The 16,188-nt window shown below is 37.8% G+C and overlaps 1 protein-coding gene across 3 annotated transcripts in view; it reads right to left on the reverse strand.

The window, feature by feature from the left end:
• Positions 1-16,188, reverse strand: part of hdac4 (histone deacetylase 4) — a 120,935-nt gene that overhangs the window by 43,293 nt on the left and 61,454 nt on the right. For all 3 annotated transcript variants that reach the window (XM_044132333.1, XM_044132334.1, XM_044132335.1), the window contains 3 exons: positions 15,902-16,022; positions 11,625-11,743; positions 1,530-1,658 (listed from right to left, as the gene is read on the reverse strand). In XM_044132333.1, the coding sequence (XP_043988268.1) occupies positions 1,530-1,658; positions 11,625-11,743; positions 15,902-16,022 (369 nt within the window). The remainder of the gene's footprint in view (positions 1-1,529; positions 1,659-11,624; positions 11,744-15,901; positions 16,023-16,188) is intronic.

The raw sequence follows: 16,188 nt of genomic DNA on the forward strand, positions 1-16,188 counted from the left end.
GTTGAGTTAATTGAAGAATGAGTGGGAATTGTATTTAGTTGTCATCCTGTTGAGATTAAACAACTTAAGGAGACATGTTTGTTCACAATCCTCATACAAACATGTTTTTTTTTGTTTTTTTTTATAATTAAAGTCAGTTTGCATACTTGCACTTAAGACCTGCATAAAAATGGATACAACATTAATCACAGTAGTAAAAAATTTACTTCTTTTTAAAAAAAAAACAAAACAAAACCTCCAATGGCCAGAAGTGAACAGTAAATCTGGATTTAAAGGCATTTTTAGCTTTATGTGGAAATAAATATATTTTTCCTCCTTAAGATTGTATCTAAATAAATTTTTTCTTTACCAAAACACATATATAAACGAACAGAAACACAAATATGCATTTTTTTCGCTTGATGTACATATTCAATATATATATATAAAAGGAAAAATTATGTTGGAAAGTCTAAAAAACCTACTTTGCTACAGCATGGTGATGTGTGGGTTGTGATTTTGTTCCTCAACTAGGATTAAAACCATATTTGTTTCATTTTTTTTCACTTGTTTGTTTCTTGGAAATGAGCCAAAACTTTGTGTTGCCTGTTTTGGTAGAAACATGAGGACGTGTTAGAATACATAAAACCTAACAGTATTTGTCATGTCAACTCCTGAAACAAAAGCAACACTGACATCCATTGAAATTATAGCAGTTTTCTCTGCCCCTACCTACGAAATGCCCATCCCATCTCACATATTCTTCAATTTCCTAAAGGATATAAAACATACCAACCCCCTTGTATGATGTTCATTCAGGAAGTGCGTTTTTGTTGAGGCTCACAGACATACAACTGAACCTGTCATGTGTCCTGTCAACAGTATTACTGCTCTCTCAATTGCTCTTGCCTCTCTCCCCATAAATCCTCAAGGTATAGTGAATTACTGCATCTGCAATGCTCTTCCTCTCTATTTTAACCACAGGAAGCGATTATGTTGCCACAATTATCAGCAGGCCTATCTTCTCTTCACTATGGTATGCACTCTTGCAGCTGTTCAGCTATTTTTGTGTGACATTTTGCTCATTTTAAATCAAAACCAGAGCATTAACTGTTCAAAAAGTGTCAACATCGTCTTCTAAGGTTATAAAGAATAAAAAGAAATGCAAAGTTGGGAGATGAGACCTGCATTTTAAGTGCGCTTTGAGATCCCTCTAAATGTTAGCACAGTTTCAAATTAGAGCATCAGTGCTGAAAGTTTTCTCAAAGTAACTGCAGAAGCTCATACGTGTTCCTATACTGAAACTGATTCATAAATATTAATAGTTACAAAATATTACAAATACATCATTATTTGAAGGCTGTGCACGGTTGAAATGATGTTCAGTCAAGTCAACATGAAAGGAACATGCTTTGTAAAAAAAAACTAAAAATGTATTTACAGTGTTAAGAAGAAATGAATTTTTGTGAAAAATCCACAGAAATTTGAAGCACAATGGTTATTTTTAGAGCAATACTTAAGCCTATTTCTTGCACTGTACTGTGTCTCACCAGCTCTGTCGAGTGATCTCTTCTTGGCAGTAGTGATTGGCCCGTCTTTCCTGCGGAGCAGAGGACTGCTTCGACGCTCCGTCACTTTCTGCTTTAGCCATGAACGGCGCTTCAGGTTGGGCTCAGATGCTGATGGGACACAAATAAGGAAAAAGATTTTAAACTGAGAAGTAACATCGTAGAAAAACTCAAAACTTCACTGCAGTTCAAACCTTCTACACTAACTGAAAGAAGTGTCACAGCAGTAGTGAAAATAAAGTTTATACATATTGTAACTCTAGGGTTAGGACGTTATACAAATGATATAGTCTGTAGTAGGCTTTTATATTGTATTCGACCTCAACTGTACAAATGGCACAACAAATAAAGCATCAATGTTTATTCTCCAAAATGTAAATATCAATTATCTCCCATTATTTTCTAGCTTGGAAACCACATTTATAAGCAATAACTTGAAGTAATTATATTCTGTCTGACTTCATAACTGCCCCGCTTTCTTTACAATGTGCTTCGGTTCACTGGGGTTTGCAAGTACTTGTTTCTGCAAAGCATTTTTAACTGTCACCCCCAAACACTTACATGTAAGTCAACTGGTTCTTTAGGTACACTGATACCGACTGCTTCATGGTCAAACTTATTTAATTTGATATCCTCTGTCCAAAAGACATTGTTACGAAATTATTATTCTTTACTCAGTCTGAACTTGACAAACAAAAGTCATGCTACCATGTTCTTTTAAGGTTAAAGAAAGCTGAGAGTTGAGATCATGCAAAATCAATTCATAAAGACCCCCAAGCTGGGATTCAAACCCAGGACCTTCTTTCCAATCAACTGTGCCACTGCGCAGACCTCAATGTACAAATATTGAAAGAAATGCAGCTGTGGAAGCTGAAATATGTAGGTCCAATGCTTTTTGACATTAAAGTGCCAATCCAGGAGCAGCATTTATGTCCCTTGAGACTGACTGGCTGTATTCCTCAAAAACGTACCGTAGTTAAGACTGTATACAATGGAAAGCGTCTACATCAACGCTAAAACAGTTCATGTATATTTGGTGTTTCAACTATTATAGGAGGCAGCTTAGGTGTCTTAAAAGGAGTTTTAAGTATTTATGGATTTTAGATATTTGGAGGCAATTGTGGTTCCTCTACCATGCAAATATTGAAGGGTGAAATATACAAATATGTTAGAAAAACATAAAAGCTATCAAAAAGGTCTGCATAAGGGTCTGAAATGGATTCATTTCCATCTCAGATTCTCATTTTGTGTTGTGAACACCCCACAAAAGAGTTAAAAAACTACAACCTCTCTGAACTTGTGGGTCTGCTACTCAGATGTATTGTAGATTGCAGAGTTGCATAAATGGGATCTTGTTTGTTAGCAGCTATTGGTGCTAATGAGCTTGTCCCTATAGGCCATCGAGTATGAGCCGGCCAACAGATTCAGAAGCAGAGGTTAACCATCTTCATGTGACAGTGGGAAGCTGGGCAACAATAGAGGAAGCAGCCAACTGGCAGCTTTCTTGACCCGGTGCTTAATGATGCCACCTCCATGCTTTACTAATGAACACTGCTAGTTTCCAGACACTTCCAATTACATGGAAAGAAAAGGTTTGTATAAATAAGGAATAGGGAGGCTGAGGTCCAGACTTCTCGGTTTAAAACTGCAGATGGTCGATCTTGTTGGAGATTTCTTGCGACAGGCGCAAGGTGCACACAGAGGGCAGAAGAGGTAAGCAAAGGGTAAACTCTGGGACTCGTGTCATGGACAGGGCAAGGCCTTTTCGGGACAAACTTTGCTTTGGTGTCTCTGCGAGACAATGGCAAACACTAGCAGTTCCCTCCTCTCCTCCACGGGTTTCCCTCAGTCAGTTAAAGCTGGAGGGCTGACCCACGGCTGACCCAATGCTCGTCCCATGACCCTGTCTAAAGCAGACTCTGCTACGTTCATTAGCCTCAGAGCAGGAGGTGGGGCATTTTGGTACAACCAAGTGGAAGCAATTGATTCTTTGTGTACAGTAGTGATTTATTCAGCATTGCGAGATTTATTCTGGGTCATTAAAATCGAAGAGAAGCACCAAAGTTTTTATGTACTTCAAAGAAGTGCAAAGCTCTCATTATACCTTCACATAAGAGGGGATGAGAAAACCTATTGTGAACCTATCATGTCCAAGTGCTTTTACAAATACACACTTAGTTTTAGGGGAACAATGCAGCTGAACTTGTGAAACTCAATTATTATTTAATAAAAGGGCTTCCTGATCAGTGGAGTGCACTCCTCTACCATCTTTGTTAACAGTGATGAGGTCAGTCCGGGTAAAACGGTATGCATTAGTAGCATCGGGTCCGACTGTGGGAGACCATGAGAAAATTATAGGTCCACACTGAAGATCACGTCAGATATTTTATTGCTGACAGAATCAGACAACAGAGATCATTACTAATTAGAAAAAATAAATGTAAATAGCTTCTTCTTTTTTTACTTTATTAGAAGCAAATAAAACCTTCAGCATATGAAAATATATGTTTTACAATCGACAGTATAAAGCAGGCACAACATGTACTGACTTTCTTTAAGATCTTTTTTTGGCTGTTTTTGCAACACAGATGTTCTCAATTATTCGATCAACAGCAGATGCTTTATAAAGTGGATTTCATAATTGTACTGGCATAATTTTGGATACTTTCTGTCAGATCCTAAGTATCACATCATTAAAAAAAACATCTGCTTCTCATCAAGGTCTTAAATTAGATTAATAAAACTTTAGATAAATATCATTGTGTCAATGTTTATTTAAGTCAACATTAAAAGTCAGCATGTGAGAAAACAGTAGACCTCTACAACCAACTTTATGACCTGGGAAGAAAGTATCTTCTGATCTGAAGTGGCAGCTTTGGATATAGAAAATATGGCTTGCTGCCCAGGGCGCCAACCTTATGGGGTGACATCGATGATTGCAAAAAATAAAATACTTTCTGTCCATCTGGCCCAAAGTCAGTCCTTCAAGAAGGTTGCAACATTTTTTCATTTTTTTTTTTTTAATTGATTGTTGCAGCCTAAAGTTACAGCACTTTATGGTGCGGCACCTTTTGCAGCATATTTTTCAAGTAGTGGTAGTCAAAGTTACAACTTTTATTAAACTTTATTTTTGCTATAAAATAGTTTTACAAAAAAGTTCAAATGGATGCACATAATCTTCCCAAAAATGACAGAATTTTAACATAGTTAATATTTAAAGTGCAAAAAAAAATTTCAAGCACTCTCTTGAAAATCATGTCTGGAGGTTTTGTTTAAGTGCAGAAGAAGAATTATATATTGGTCAGTCAAGTTAACATGAACTGTACACACAGTATAAACAAATCCTACAGAGCATCTCAACATTACAGAGCCTGTCTGGTGACATGGGAAAAAAATAAAATAAAACTTGTGGCCACGACTTTAATTCCCACAAAAATAAGTAAGTTGTTCCTACGAGTTAAGATAATGATTAATGACACTGAAGTTTGTATCTAGTCTGGTCAGTTATTCGGCAGTAAACATGAAGGTTATTTTACTGGAGTTTTATTAAGGAATCTTTACTACATTCTATCATCTCCAGTTCAGAATAACAAAAAACTGAAAATCTGAACTGAACCAGGAGTGTTGAAGTGCAGTTCCCAAGAGCTACTTCCTGTTCACCATGAAATGAGACAGACCTTTTTTATATTTCAAATAAAAATGTCTTTTTAATATATTCTTGCCTTGCACACCTTATATTAAGACCTATAAAATCTCCTTGTGTTCCCAATATATTCTGGGTGCAGCAGAAGAAGGGAATTAATCAGAATTAATCCGTGCGAGAGCTGTTACTGTCCAACTGTTGGAAGAGATTTTCCTCAACTTTTCAAAACACAGCTTTATCTTTATTGAAGTTCTTAAAGGTGACATAATTTATTTACTAGACAATTGTCCAATGCAATAATTCTTTTCTTTTGCAGCCTTTTCTAGTGGATTCACATCTGTATTTTAGCTCATTGTCCTGCTGTGAATTAGAGCCGCCGTAGTGCAAAGGAAATTGATTGAGAAGTCTTGTGGTTCATGCTGATGCAACTTTACAATTTTAAGTCTGTGCTGTCACCTTCATTTCAGAGAGAAGAGATTTTTTACTGACAACCACTCCAAAAAAGTTAGACTGCTTATACAGTCAAACGTCTATGAACTTGAATTGTCTGACCTCCAGGTGAACTAGCTAAAACTTTATCCAGGAAAGATTTGCAACAGCTTAACATTTTCCCTTTTAGAATAATCTTTATCTCGCCTAACAGACTGACTCCAAATAGTTTGGAAATGGACTTTTAAACATTTCCAGATTGATGGGCAGCCACAAAAGCTGCTCAAACATTACTAAAGTCCTGGTTGGCATTTTATTGACACACACTTTAGCGTGCCAGATCAGTAAACTGCCAAAATGTTTGCTTTCGTTCAGGTGGCCACATTTGCAGATCAGTAATCAGCTGATCAAAAACAGCTGCATAGCAACATCTGGTAGTGACTTAATGTTTTGATAAGGAAAGGTCTTATGAAGAAAAGGTTTTCCTGCATTTTGTTCAACTTTAAGCATAAAAAACCTGTATATTAGTACCTTTGCTGTTTGAATATCTGCACATTTTAGGGCTGCAACTAATGAGTATTATAGTAATTGGTTAAGCTATCAATTATTCTGACTATTAATCGCATAAAAAACTGGCACATTCCACAATTTTTATTTAAGCACTGAAGCCTTTTTTATATTAGGAATGCATGCAATGATGCAAATAAGCAAATAAATCAATTCCTTTTTAAAAGAAAGAAATATATATATAGTATTTAACACAAATATTGTTACAGCTAATATTAAAAAGTGAAATTTGTCATGATGACTTCTTTAAAAAAAGAAACATTTATGGGTTAAAAAAATGACGGAGCAGAAGGAGAAACGAAATTATGACCTGAAACCAGGAGACCGATAGAAGGAGAGTGAAGGAGACAGACATGGCGGTGTGGGTTTGAAGGGCACTGGTCACTGTGGGGTGTTCACCTCAGGACAGAGTGACTTTGAAGGGTGTTAATGCCGACTGGGCAGAAGCACGACAGTTTGCACACGTGCAAACATGTTCGCTGCAGAGAGCCCAGACTGGTTTTACTGCTGATGCTGGCACTTCGCTGCAAAACCCCCCTCTCTCCTCCACCTCTTCACCTCCTTCTATGCCCTCCTTTCTCTCACTTCCTCTAAATTCCCACATCTCTCTTTTATTCTGGAATTAGTTCCTCTCGCCTTCATTGTTGAGCCTTTATGGGCACATTGTGAGCAACCATTGGCAAGGGCGGGTGTTGCGCTTCATTACAGCAAAGGTCACTGTCCCACTTTGCAACTTTTATGACCCAGAATAAGTAGAATTTTTAAACTTTATGTCCTCTTCCTCTGTGGTTTTGTTTCTGGGACTAAGTAAGAAAAGCCTAGAAAGATCTAAACAATATATATATATATTTTTTTTACTGAATGCTGAAAAAGATTCTATCCTTACACTTTGATAAATCCATTAAGAGGATATGACGTTTAGATTAAATGACTGTTTAAGTGCTACTGAATGTTTCAACAGGGAGTTGATGAGGAAACGGCTTTTGATAGAAAACATATTGATCAGCTGCCCATCTGTTTGACAGGAGGGAGCCCCGAGCTCGTGATGGGGAAAGTCGTGCCGCTCTGCCAATAAATGGGAAGGAAGAAGATTTACTGTATGGAAATCAATAGGCTCATTTGCTCCAGCTCATCAGCAGAGCTTCCGAGAAACATTGTACATGCGAGATACATTAGAGCAGTGGATCAGAGGCGCAGAAGCTGGAAGAAATGCACGCGATCTTATCTGGACATTGTGCTCAAAACATTAAAGTTAAAGACTTTACTGTAACATGAGTTTCAGGATTAAACATAAATAAAAGTAATCATCTCTCCCAAGAGGTGACTGATTACAGCTAATGACCCCCCCTACTGGAGATGACGTAAGGTTAAAATCAAACTTTAATAATACAAATAATATCTCATCATGTCCTAAATTAATTCAATCAACAGTGAAAACAGCTGATCATTTACAGAACTTCACAAAAGTGTTGCCCATTCTTCTTTGAAGTACATCTTAAGCTCAGTCAGACCAGATAGAGAATTTTCAATCTTAGACAGATTCTCCAGTGGATTTAGACACATCAATTTGTCTTAATCTAAACTTCTATTTTTGCTCTGTCTTTATCCTTAGGGTCAAGTCTCAAACCTTTTGTCGTTTTCTTCCAGGACTGTCTTGTATTTAGCTCTACCCATCACCCATTTAAAAGTTGCAGAAGACGGTACCTCAAATCCACAGCTTCTGTCGTCTGTCTCAATACAATTCAAGTTCAGACCTGTTTTTTCTATCACTAAACTATTATTCTTTTATTGTGACACCACTAAGTCACTGACATTAGTCACTCGGCATTGTTGAGACATCTACAGGAGAGTGATGAAAGATGTTGTTTTTTGTTGTTTATACTCCACAGGACAGAACAACACTTCCTGGATTTTGCGCTGAATCAAAGGTTCTCATTATTTTCCCATGTGTTTCTTTGTGTTACTACAGCCTTAAGGGGAATTTGAAACAGTATACCATGAAGTTCACACCCACAGCTGGCAACAGATTTAGGTTGCATGGTTAAGACTTCCCCAAATCTAGCATTTGCAAGCATTTTAAGATTTTTTTTCAGCACTTCACTGTTGTAATAAAGATCATTACTTTTTTTAATGGAGAAAAGCTAAAGATAATGGTTTCACATCCTCATTGCACAAAATTATATCTTAATTTGGTATAAACTGCCAAAACAACAATAAATGCTATTTTTTTTTACCTGATTCCAGGACTTAAAATCTTCTTCAAGATTTTATTTGAAATTAAACTTTCATTTCCAATAAAGTTTATTTGAAATTAAGTTCAAATAAATTTTAATTTGAACTTCCAGCATAAAAAGCTGCATGTGTTCCACTTTGAGACAAAGCTGTGTGGGAAAAATTAATGCAGTGAATGCATCACATAACAAGTGGGGTTTTTTTATATTCAGAGTCAAATCTTTCAGCAAAACAAAGTCCAATAAGTGTGACTCTCAACTACCCATTCACAGAAAGAAGCAATTTGGAGTTTGGCCACTAAGTTGGATTTCACTGTATTTGTTCAAAGCCACAAAAACATATGGAGGGTGTGTAAACTGAACTCCAAACCCTGTTATTAGAAGACAACTTGTTCTTTTCCCTGAGGCAGATCCATCCATGTAAAGCTTTACATGTGTGAATTAGCTTGGGTCCAGTCAGTCACTCATAAACACAGATTCTGACACCTAAAGACTGGGCCACAGCACCACACGGATTCTTTACTTATTTAGCCATTCGGTTGATTCTACAAACTTTGGGTTCAATGTCCTCTTCAAAAATCAGCTTAGACAGATGGCCTCACATTTGACAATAAATTATTTTGCTCTATAGAGCTCAGAGTCCACTCAATGACAGCTAAATCTACTCATTCTGTGGCTGCCAAAAAGGCCCCATGATCACAACTCCACTACCATGCTTAACATTTGGTTCAAGATGTTGGTGTTGACATGGTGCACTTAATTTTCTCTAAATGTATTGTGTCATCTATGCAACACTATATTTACCAGTAAGACTTCCTAATGTCATGCTGCATTATGGTCAAACATCTGAACATTGGTACTGTCTCTATCAGCAACACTGTTTTATAAACATAAGAGTTATGTTATATGACATAATGTAACATAATAGAAAATCAGTTTTCTATTCCTCTTGTGATGAGCTATAGCATATAACCTGATAACTGAAACCTGTATGATCTAAGATTGGAGCTGTGTTGGGTTTTTTGTAACTTCTCCAACCAATCTGACATGAATAAATTTGCTAGAACATCCACTTATTATAAAATTGACAGCTGTGTTAAATCACTGATGATAAAATGATAAACTTATTCAAGAGTTGAATAAGTTCAGCTCTTGAACTGAAGTCTTGAATAAGTAGTTTTAAAGTTTGATCACACTAAACAGAATGCAAAAACATTCAAGGTCTAGCATAGCTAGAGTGTTACTGTACCAGTAAGAAGATAAATAGCAACAATTTAATGAACCTGGGATTGTTTAGGCTGAAAACCAGAGCAGAGGTGGAATAATAAGTGAAAAATGTGAAGCTACTCTGAATATAAAGAACATTGAAGTCTTCAATGATCTTAGTGCTCATTTTATAAGTGTGGAATGATAATGTCTGTGTGTAAAAATGTAATGTATGAGCAGCAGAGGGAAGGTCAGCATGACAAGCATGCCTCTGTAATGAAGGCCTTGCAGACTTCCTGTCACAGCATTCAAAGTGGTCTTCTGTGCACTGAGGGCTGTTATGACAAAGCCCTGCTGTAATAAACCGTACGCATCATCTTACCACACAGACGGAGAGCATTCAATACACATTTAAAGTTTGCATAGATAAAAGACCAACTTTGGGGGAAAAAGCGTCATGAATGACGCGAGGAGTGCACTGATGTGTCGAGTGCTGTCACTCACTTCCTCTTCAACATGATTCATATCTCTGAAGGCCAGCCTAATATGATCACAGTCTGCCAACTATTTACAGAGTAGTTCTTCAACAGCTGGCTGTAAACTGACGCACAGATCAGCAGCAAACGTCTTCCAAGAGCACTTGTACGTATCCTTTTTCCTTTTTTGCCCAGGAAGAATGATACCATGAATGTAATGAACAAATCTCAGCGGAAAATTCCTAAAAGTCCAAACTCTGAGTTTTCTCTCTGCAGATCTCAGCAGGTGGGCCTCAGCGCGGCGTACACAGGGTTTGGCTTCCAGTGGTGAAAACAGACAGCTGTACAGCCGAAGCAGCTGGTGACGCCAACTGAGTCATCACAGCTTGGCCGGCCTTGGTGCGAGCAGATGGACCAAGCCGATGAGTCCAAAAAGCAAGAATGATCGTTTTCTCACGCCTGTTAGGGCATTAGGGTGATCAGGAACCATTTTGTTTAACAGAACACTGATCATGAATAAGTGTTACCTCATAAAAGTTTTAAAACGCCTTGAAATGTTTAAAATTTTGTGACATTGCAACAACAAATGTAAACAATCTTGAAATTTCATTCCAAGCTTACACTAGAATCCTCTATAAAATCCAGTGAAACCAAGTGCCTTCAGCAGACACCTAATCAGTAAACGGCAAATAGAGTGTAGTATAAATGGGGTGGAGTTTCACCTTCCAGCAGTACAATGTCCCTAGGGGAACGTCCCTAGCAGCAGCTACAGCATTGTAGCTATGGCTGCAAACATACAGGACATAATGTGTTGGATGACCCAGTCAAAGTCCAGACCTAAATACAATCTGTGGTAATTGATGTTCACAGACATTCTCCATACAATCTGACAGAATTAGAAAAATTTTGCAAAGAAGAATGGGCAAAAATATTTCTATCTCTAGATGTACAAAACTGATAGATCGAAACCCAAGAGGACTTGAAGCTTCAGCTGCAGCAAAAGGGACTTGGACATAAATCCATGCCATACTTTATTCAGCAATTTATTTGAAAAAAAAAAAAAAAAAAAAAAAAGAAATAAAAATAATACATTGTATAATTTTTATTGCACTACATAATTATATACTAACGTATTGGGCCATTACATCAGTTTGCAGTTCTAACCTGACTAGGAGTGGAAAAGTTAAAGAAACATGTTTTTTTTGTCATCAAAAATACCTGTGGCTAATAAGGGCTGTGAGTGGTGAATGAAACCACTATTTTGCATTGGTTCTTCTAAAACACTTTCAGTGGTGTCAAAGTTTCTACTTTTCCAATCCGGAGGAGTGCTGTTATCTTCCCTCAGCCTTCATTTACATTAAAATGGTTCAAAAGAGGCCATTAAATACATTTTTGATATATCCAGTTAAGAGCATTTCAGCCGTCCTCATTAATCCTCCTGCAAATCCTCCTCCCAAATTTAGGCTTTTGGTCCTCGAAAGCCAATTTATTTCCTGTATGAGTAAAAAATATCTTATTTCTTTACCTGTTTTCCTCAGAGGAAAGTCGTCCTTTGAGTCGAACGCTCCCAGCACTGGATGCGTGTATGCTGACAGCGCCGCTTGAGGGGGTGAGCTCTGGTCCAAAGAGCTATGCTGAGTTTTCCTGCAACAAATACAAATAAAAAAATCTTATAACCCACAGCATATTATGCAATATCACTACTTTTTTTTAGAACTACAATAACCATTGTACCTAGTTCATGCACACACGCCTACACACTTAAGGAAGTGAAAAAGACAGCTTCTATCTTCTTTTTCAAGGTCAGGATTTTTAAAGACACAGGAGACTGTGAGCAACTAAGGGAGGTGGAAAAGAAAAAGAGACATTGAAGAAAGAAAGAGGGACTAATTCACCTTAAGTGAAGCTTCGGTTTCCTGACTCGGCTGTATGAGACAGGTGGAGGACGGGAGGGGAGGTGAAGAGAGGACAAACCAGAAAGTGAGGAGAATCACAACAAGGTGAAAAACACAGAGAACTCTATTAAACTAATGATGCAAAACCACTCCAATCTCCTTCATGGGCAAAATCTTTGACTTATTAAAGCGTCTTTAAAGTGCAAAAGAGACACCACTGTTGTTTTTTTTTTCCTAACTGCCCACTTCAAACATTCACCTCAGACAGAGCTGACTGTCAATCACCGCCAACCGACACACAGAAAAAGCCTAGACATTTCAGCATTTTCTCTGTCGTTTAAACTCAGAGACTAACGATGATGTTGGCAATTTGATGTACACACAAAAGCGCGGCGCTGACAGGCGCCTACACTACGGGGGTTTGGAACACCACACTGCTTACTGTGTTCCAAAAGCCATGAAGATGAGAGACTTTTATCGCTGCCATTGACAGATTTTACGTTTGATATTTCTCCCCAATGAGGGACTTTTTTCACACTCAAATGAGACAGATGATGACTCAGAGACTGAACTCTTTGATGAAAGGAAGGTGCATGATTTGACAGATTTTTGAAGGCTTTGAAGTTTCAGAGATGTACTTTGCTATAAAATTATTCTTTATGTTGTAGTTTTAACAGCTAAACCACACACCTCTATCTGTGGATCACACATGAGAATAAACCAGTAGATTTTACCTTTATTACTATTTTATTAATGCTAAAACTAAAATATTGACAATTTTTGCTTGTTTTGCTCCATAATGCACCATGGCAACAAAGAGTTTCCATCACAGCTGCATCATGAACATTGTCTTTTGTATCAACCGCTGTTCTATAAAATAAATAGTGCTCTTCTATTTCTGTGGAAAACAAACAGAAAGGTGGAATTTGAGATACAAAATGTGAACCACTGTGAAACATGGTGGTGGCACTATCATTCTACGGTCCTAAATTCATCTCAGAATCTTTGGTAAGACTTGAAAATTTATGTTAGTTGAGCATTTGATAGAGATAAACCCCAAAAGGATTGCATTGGTAGTTGCAGCAAAAGGCGTTTCTACAAAGTACTGCCTCGTGGATTACAATTTTAACTAACAAGAAAAGCATTTTTCGTCCCCTACTTTGTGCTGATCTGCTTTATAATGTCCCGTCATAGAAGTTGCTCTCTGTAACCAGATAACATGTTGTTCGCCAGCTGGCTGGATTTCCAAAGCAAGCTTATTTTTTCAGTTAGGGTTTTGGAAAAGAGGCCCTGGTCGATTGTTGAACCTAGAAAAGGCTTACATCTCAGTGCCTCAGGATATACTGCAGCGGCTGCTGCAGGATTTGGGGTTCTTGGCTTGCTATTAAGGGCAGTTTATCCAACACCTGACAGAAACTCATGGATTCTGCCAAGACTGCCTCCGTGTCCTGATCCGGTCTGCAGTGATAGACAGGACCTCATGGTGTAGTCGTGGATTTGGGCCCTCACGGACTCATTAGTTTTTTTGCACATGACATGGTTCTGATAGGTACTTAAAGTCATAGCCGTCAATCAGAAGCTGAGATCAGCTTTACGCTAAAGTTAGTAAGTTCAAACTTATGGAGAGTAGCTCAGTCATCCAGGATCAGAGTAAAACTCCAACATATCTACAGGAGTTAACTGAGGCAGTTTGAGTGTCTGATCAGGATGCTCCCTGTCATTACCCTGGTAATCTAATTTCAGATGAGTGGACAGACAAAGTTTGATGGATGGATGAATTTGGACAGCAAAATATAGACCAAAAGGATATTTATCACCAAGAGTTACATAAAGTAAAACAACAAAAACATGTATAAGTAACATGTAACAGGTGAGTCGGTGTAGCTAAGATTGCAAAACAAATCAAGCACTTCCTCTTGACTTCCTCTGCTAATATATGTTGCAGAGTCAAATTTCCTCTGGAGAAATGCCTGCTCTCTAAAAGCAGAACTGCAGGTCCTGTCATGTATATCAAGCTGCATTATGTTTCAATTATAATGGGGATTCTGATGTTGGTTTTTTACAAAAATACTTAAAATAATGTCAAATACCAAGCAGACTTACAAAGCACTAAATCAGGGGTGCTCAATACGTCAATCGATCGGTTGATCGCGGGAAGGTTTTGAGTCGATCTCGGCAGTAAGGTGACAAACTGAACACTGCCAGGACGCTGAGACCAGCACTTCCTCTTTTGACAGGCTTATCAAAAATATCCACCAAGATCCAAAATGTTTGTAGCTTCATTAAAGAATAATAATAAAAAAAAAAAAATCAACAAAAAGTGTTAAAATTAATATCCTCAGTAATTATTGTTTCAACAAGGGGTTGCACAATTCAGTGCCTTTCAGTTCCATTAACACAACATTAAAGGCGACTCAAAGACCGACTGACTAGCAGAGCAGGAGTTTAAATTAGCTAATCCACCATCGCTGTGTTCAGGGGAGCGCTTATTAATAACAAAGAAATAAATATCAAGCCTGGAAACCTGATAGAGTAACGGACTGAATGTATGTTTTTAATGTAATCTCTGCTCGGCCTGTGGGGTGCAGGTGGTTGCCACGGCAACGGGTGTGCTTAAACAACAGAGAGAAAGAGAGAGAGTAAAAAGGTAGGAGTGGTTATTTTACCTTTGTTTACCTTTGCTGCTGCGCATTACAGCCGCTGCAGTTTCTAAACGTTCAATAAACAACAAACTTAGACTAATTACCTCGTTCGTTTGTGAGTATAAGTCATTCACAACAAACATGAAATAGAACAAATATATTTCATAAAATTTTAACAAAACAAATGGCCTCTACTGCGATAATTATGTGAAATTAAATTAATTATATCCCAACTATCCCATTTGCCTTTACCTTAACAGTGCTTTTTGATTCCTCCCATCGCTCTGAAATTTCTCATATTGAGGTCATCAAACCAAATTTCAGATCTACCACAACTGACTGACACCTGCTGGCCTCAGGCTTGCAACCAGCTTGTGTCTGAGAAACCAGAAACCTCCTCCCAGTGACAGAATCTCACCGAGGAAGAAACTGTGTTAGGTTTCCTATCACTTTAATATTTCTCCTATAACTGATGTATATTTGCATAGAAAATAAGTCAATAGAGATTCATTTACAATTTTTATGTCTTTGTGTGGTGAGGTAGATCTCAGCCAGCTGGTGAGAGAAAAAGTCGATCTTGGTCTCAAAAAGTTTGGGCACACCTGCACTAAATAAATCTTCTGTCTATAGCAGGTATGGAAAATCAAAGCTACAATTCCAAAACCACAGAAATTTCAATCTGCCACCATCCCAACTTATTGCTGCCACATAGTTCGGCTTGTTCTAGGAGGTTACCACCCTTTTTGCTCTCGAAAAACCAGTAATAGCATAAAAACTGAAGCAGTGTCACCAATCACTCACATTAGGGTAACAAAGTATTATAAGACTGACAACTAATGAGTGATCTGTTTGTTATGATGCTAACTGCTAACTGGCTACTGGAGCAGATGGCCCGACTAATTATCCTGCTGATATTAGCTTGTTATAATTGAGAAACTTTATTAAGAGCAGAACTGTAAAACTGTTTATTATATGTTTCTACTTTAGTCCATTTTTCATGAAGTATAAATACTAGAGCTGCTACTATATTTGATGTAATCTAGATTTTCTATTAATTTTACGGCAACAGTAATAATTGATGCTTTATTATTTCAAATAAAAGTGATTAGATCATTTTGGTTCTAAATGTTTGTGTTATCAAGCTATTTTTGCTCAATGTTATCATACGGTAGGAATTTCTTGTGCCATACCTTGTTCAGACTGAAAAGTGATCAAAGCAAATCTGAAAAAATTTCCCTTCTAGAGAGGCGGCCAGTCACACTTACCCATACCAGTAGCGAGGGTCACTGGGTAGACAGTGGTTTAGGTTTCGCTGAGCCAGGGCTTTCTTCTTGTTCAGGACAAACTCCTGAAGTCGCATCTTTACCTCCGTGCTGGCCACAGCACCTGGACAGAGATAATCACCAAAAGAAAAGCACATGTGACTGATGGCGTAAGTGACCATTGCTACTAAACAGAAGTGTCTGGGTTAAGTACCCAAAATATGAGTCCAAAACCACCAGGATTTTAGCAAAAATCAATCAATGTCAGGAGCAGGGGGATTTACTGCCTC

Source organism: Gambusia affinis, linkage group LG11, assembly GCF_019740435.1.
Source record: "Gambusia affinis linkage group LG11, SWU_Gaff_1.0, whole genome shotgun sequence".
In the NCBI taxonomy this organism is placed as follows: Eukaryota; Metazoa; Chordata; class Actinopteri; order Cyprinodontiformes; family Poeciliidae; genus Gambusia; species Gambusia affinis.